The 4618-nt window shown below is 44.8% G+C and overlaps 1 protein-coding gene across 1 annotated transcript; it reads right to left on the reverse strand.

Annotated features, from left to right (window-relative positions):
- Window positions 1–616: 616 nt before the first annotated feature.
- Window positions 617–4036, reverse strand: LOC117241420 (the record flags this gene model as incomplete). The annotated part of the gene is made up of 2 exons (XM_033507353.1): window positions 2852–4036; window positions 617–661 (listed from the first exon to the last, which is right to left on the reverse strand). Coding segments are annotated over exons 1-2 (1230 nt in total), but the record flags the coding sequence as incomplete, so codon positions are not given.
- Window positions 4037–4618: the final 582 nt, after the last annotated feature.

Below are 4618 nucleotides of genomic sequence, written 5' to 3' on the forward strand. Positions count from 1 at the left end.
TTAAAATCTAGAAATCAAAAATCTAACGATTTTTTAAATATATTAGTCATTTGTTTTATAATTTGGTATTAAGACTTTAACACTTTTTTTATTTTAATAGAAGAATAATCTTAGAAAACCCTAACCCATGAAATTTTCAATCAAATTGTATTTCTTAATCAATAGTATTGAAAAAAATATACAGAATACACATAATTCAAGTAAGATATGTGAAGTTACTTACATTCTTGGCTTTTGAGCCATCGTTGGAGCATTCCCAAAAAAGACAAAGAAGTTTAAGCTGTGATATGTCTATAACAAAACAGAAAATATCATTAATATTGTTAATACATAATGATAAGCATGGAAATTTAACAACAATAAAGACTAAACTCTGATAAGTATATAAATTGAAACTCTAATATAAAAGTTTGAGAATAAAACATTCACTGATTTTTGATACGTATCAGACAGTTTTATTGTACCTTAATGTTAAGATTTTAAGACTTTATTTCAATTAAAAAGGACATTTACAGCTTTCTAAATTATCAATCGTTTTATTGTATAATTAACAATATTTCAAAAAAAATATATAATAAATAGAACAAATTGAAATACAATACGTAAAACTACTTACATTCTTGAGATCCTGCAGAGGCTTTGTCTTCTTGATGCACTGACTCTATTATCGAAAAAGAATATTCAAAAGAATATAAAATAAGACCACATTACCACGACCGCAAAAATTATAACCGGCGAACAAGAGCTCTAATGTCGCGTAGAAAATTGTTTGATAAAATTTGACTACTTTCGCGTGTGATTATTTAATTGAATTTAATCAAAACGACCGTGATTGGAAAATATTGAAAAATACTTTTGCGGAGCAAACACTGACTCTACAAACCGCATTGCACGCGGTCAAAAATATTCCCTAAAAATAGAATTGTTTATGGGTAGTGTGGGGTGGGATGGGATGGGGAGTAGAAAAGAAGCGAAATATAGTTTCGATGTCTTTCATCTTTTCTCTATCAAACGTTTATTTAGAAAATAGTGCTACTTTTCTTTTACGTATGAAAAATATTAATTTAAAATTACAAGATATTTCTAGATATCGAACAAATGTTTGCGAATACCATGAATGCAATGTAAGTGTTACGACCGTTCGCGGAGAGACGCGGTCGCGAGGAAAACGCGTCAGCGAGGGGCGTAACTTCTCGCTACGATTCGGTGAATCGACGCCGCGAAGTAGTCGTTCCCCTGTTTCGTTTAGGATAACAGAGGTGGTTGATTTGAATAAGACACAGTAGTAAGTTATATTTCACCGTTTATTCCACAACTTATAACGAGGATAGTTACACTGGTGCGTATGTACGAGATGAGTGAGTGACTGAGTGATCTGCGGGTGTGTCTACCCGCTCGAAGGATGTTGACCGTTCGAAGGATGCAAAAACAGTACTCTTGGAAGACGATGTTGTCTCGGAGGAGAGCGAAGGATGAGTGTGTCTAGCGCATGGGACCATCGGATTGGTTGGTGCCGATGTTATTTAGGAGAGTGAGGGAATAGGCTTCGTTTTTAATTGGTTAAACGAAGGGCCTTAACCGCCCTCGAGAGAAAGTGGTTAGTGGGAGGAAAGTTGCAGCGTACGTGACAAAAACTGACTTTCCCTTGTTAAGCCGTGGTAGACAATAGTCGCTAGAAGTTCTTCCGGACCAGATGTTTGTTTCGTTTGGAGGACCTTTTCTAGGAAATCTATGTGATTTATGGAAGGTCCTTGAAATCATGGAAGATACGCTGCGAATATCCGAAGACATCTGGTTGCCATATTGCCAGCGGTGTGTGGCCTCGGCTAGGTAGTGTTACGCGACGTAACATACTCCCCCCGTTGAGAGGGTACCGATCAAAAGTTCTGTAAAGGTAGAGTTAATTGGAGCTGCCGCCCAACTCCATGTTGATTGTTGATGACCCGTATTCTGCTGGATGAGCTTGGCTCAAGCGCGGTGCGGCGGTTTGAGGTTGATTGGGAGGCTGGACTCCCCCCGATGACCCGCTCGAATCGCATTCTCTTAGGGATGACCCTCGGTGGAGAATGACCGTTGGATGTCGTGACCGCGACTTGCCGTGTACACGGTAGCGTTCCTTATGATTCCCTCAGCTCCTGAAGTGGTGTTTGGTCGGGTGGATACTCTGCCAACTGGATGCCGGCATGGTAAGGCTGTCCTGAAATCACGCTCCCGTAAATTCGTTAGTGCGTCACTTATTGGGAAGTGACCGGGAATGAGGATAGGGAGATCACTCGGATTGGGTGATACGGGATGGCGAATTTGAAGGGTTGAGAATCTATTGTATCTGCCGGCCGTTGAGAAAACTTGTGCCCCTCTTCTTGGGTTCGTCGGACTGCCATGGGGTCCGAATTCCCAGCAACTCCCTGTTAGCCTTGACGGAGTTGGTGCCGTTGTCTGTGATGATTTTCGCGCAGTATCCTCGCCGGGAGCTGAATCGGCGTGGAGCGGCTAGAAATGCGCAGGTTGTTATTTAATTCTTCCTCGTCTTCGATTGGTGTTTGGGCGATGAGCTTCGGTCGGTGCCTTTGTTCCACGATGCTTGAGATTCATGTGGAGGATGAGATTTTCGGTCTTTTGGAGTCGACTGGGTAGATCTCCGCGAAACTTCGGTTGTGCGTCTCGATCGATGTGTAAAGTGCTGTTGCGATGATCCAGGTGGAGATCGTCCATTAGAGAATCGGTTGTGCGGCGAACGACCGCCCGACGATCGATCTCCAGACGACCGACCGCTCGTTGACCGACCGCTGGAATACCGATCGCTTGAATACCGATCGCTTGAGGCCCGATCGCTTGAAACCCGTGGACTGACCTGAGTGAGCGCTCGGTGTAAATATGTGTGATGGCGTTGCCCGCACATGTGACATAAACCGGATGTGCATTGGGTGAGTGAATGCCCTTTGCCTAAGCAATTTATACAGAGCGATGCCCGTTTTACAACTTCGAGGCGTTTTGTAGCCGATTTGGCCTTAAAAACCTTGCAATATCTGAGTTCGTGAGATCCCTTGCAGGTCGGACACATCCACATCCAATCTGTAATGTGTGTTCGTTCATGCCGTACGTTTTGTCGGTGACGAGTGTGTTGGTGGGTATCCCCCTTTCTCATTGGTGTTGGAGCGTTCGTTTGATCGCCGTTTGTCCTTGTTTGCAAGAAGTCTATTAAGTGCTTGTATGACGGTAATTTCTTGTCGGGTAAGGTGCGTTGCCATTTGCGAATGATGGCTGGGGGTAGCTTCCATGTGAGTAATTTGAGAAGAACGGTGTCGGATGTGATTGGGTCACCGAGGTTCTCTAACGCTTGGATATTTATCTTGACCGTCTCGAGAAAGTCGTCTATGGCTTCGGGTGTCTCCTTAACTATTTTCGGATAGTCGAAAAGCAAGTCTAAGTGGCGCATGCAGATTTGACGGTGGCAGTCGAATTTTTCCTTAAGTACGTCAACGGCGATTGCATAGTTTGACTCGGTGATGGCTAGCGATTGTATACTTCGCGCGGCCCTCCCAGTCAAGGCTGATCGGAGGTGATAGAATTTTTGGACTGGGGTTAGTTGTTCGTTTTGATCTATCGTTGACGAGAAGGAATCGTAAAATGCCTGCCAATTCTCGAGCGTGCCATCAAAGGTGGGTATTCGAATCTCCGGTAGTTTGAGCGAAGCAGACTCGCGACCGGCAGCTGATTCGCCGTTTGTCGATTGTGACGTCGTAGTTAGTCGTAGGTTGCTCAGTTGAGTAGTTAATCGGAGTTCTAGTCTCTCGTACTCGTCGGCTATTTCAAAGCCGCGCGCGGACTCCTCCTCGTCGATGCTTACAATTTCATTTTGAATGGCGCGGAGCTCCGTTTCGTATGTGTCCAGACGAGTTTTGATTTGAATTAGCTCGTTCTCTCGCGGACAGCCGGATTGTTCGATTTCATCCAGTTTTTTCGATAAGCGTGTAAAGTGGCCGATGCAATAACCCCGGCGTCGACGCAAGGCGGTAAGTTCGTTTCCGGTGGCCATTTTTTGTTCGATAATTAAGAGTGGATGGTTATAACTTACTTCTGTTGAAGATTGTCCAGTTGCGGCAGGAGGTTGCGTGGTTGCGTTTTAACCACCGAATAATACCTCTTCAAGGGTGACGATCCTTGTCGTTACTGACCTCGCTGGGGGGGTAACGCTTCCGCTGCTGGTTATGTTGGATTCACGTGGCACTGTATGATAGTGGGTGTCACTGGTATGCGCTTTTCACTTGACGCGTGATGCGGCTTTGAGGATCGAATGATTCGACCGGTTACGTGTCCACACTTATCACTTGTCACTGAATCCGGCTCGAAGGACCAAATGTTTCGACCGGATGAGTGACAAAACTATCCACTGCCACTGATTATCCGGCTCGAAGGACCAAATGCTTCGACCGGATGGGGACAAAACTGTCCACGGCCACTGATGATCCGGCTCGAAGGACCAAATGTTACGACCGTTCGCGGAGAGACGCGGTCGCGAGGAAAACGCGTCAGCGAGGGGCGTAACTTCTCGCTACGATTCGGTGAATCGACGCCGCGAAGTAGTCGTTCCCCTGTTTCGTTTAGGATAACAGAGGTG

Source organism: Bombus vosnesenskii, unplaced genomic scaffold (assembly GCF_011952255.1).
Source record: "Bombus vosnesenskii isolate JDL3184/JDL3185 unplaced genomic scaffold, Bvos_JDL3184-5_v1.1 scf7180000015837, whole genome shotgun sequence".
NCBI classification, from domain to species: domain Eukaryota; kingdom Metazoa; phylum Arthropoda; class Insecta; order Hymenoptera; family Apidae; genus Bombus; species Bombus vosnesenskii.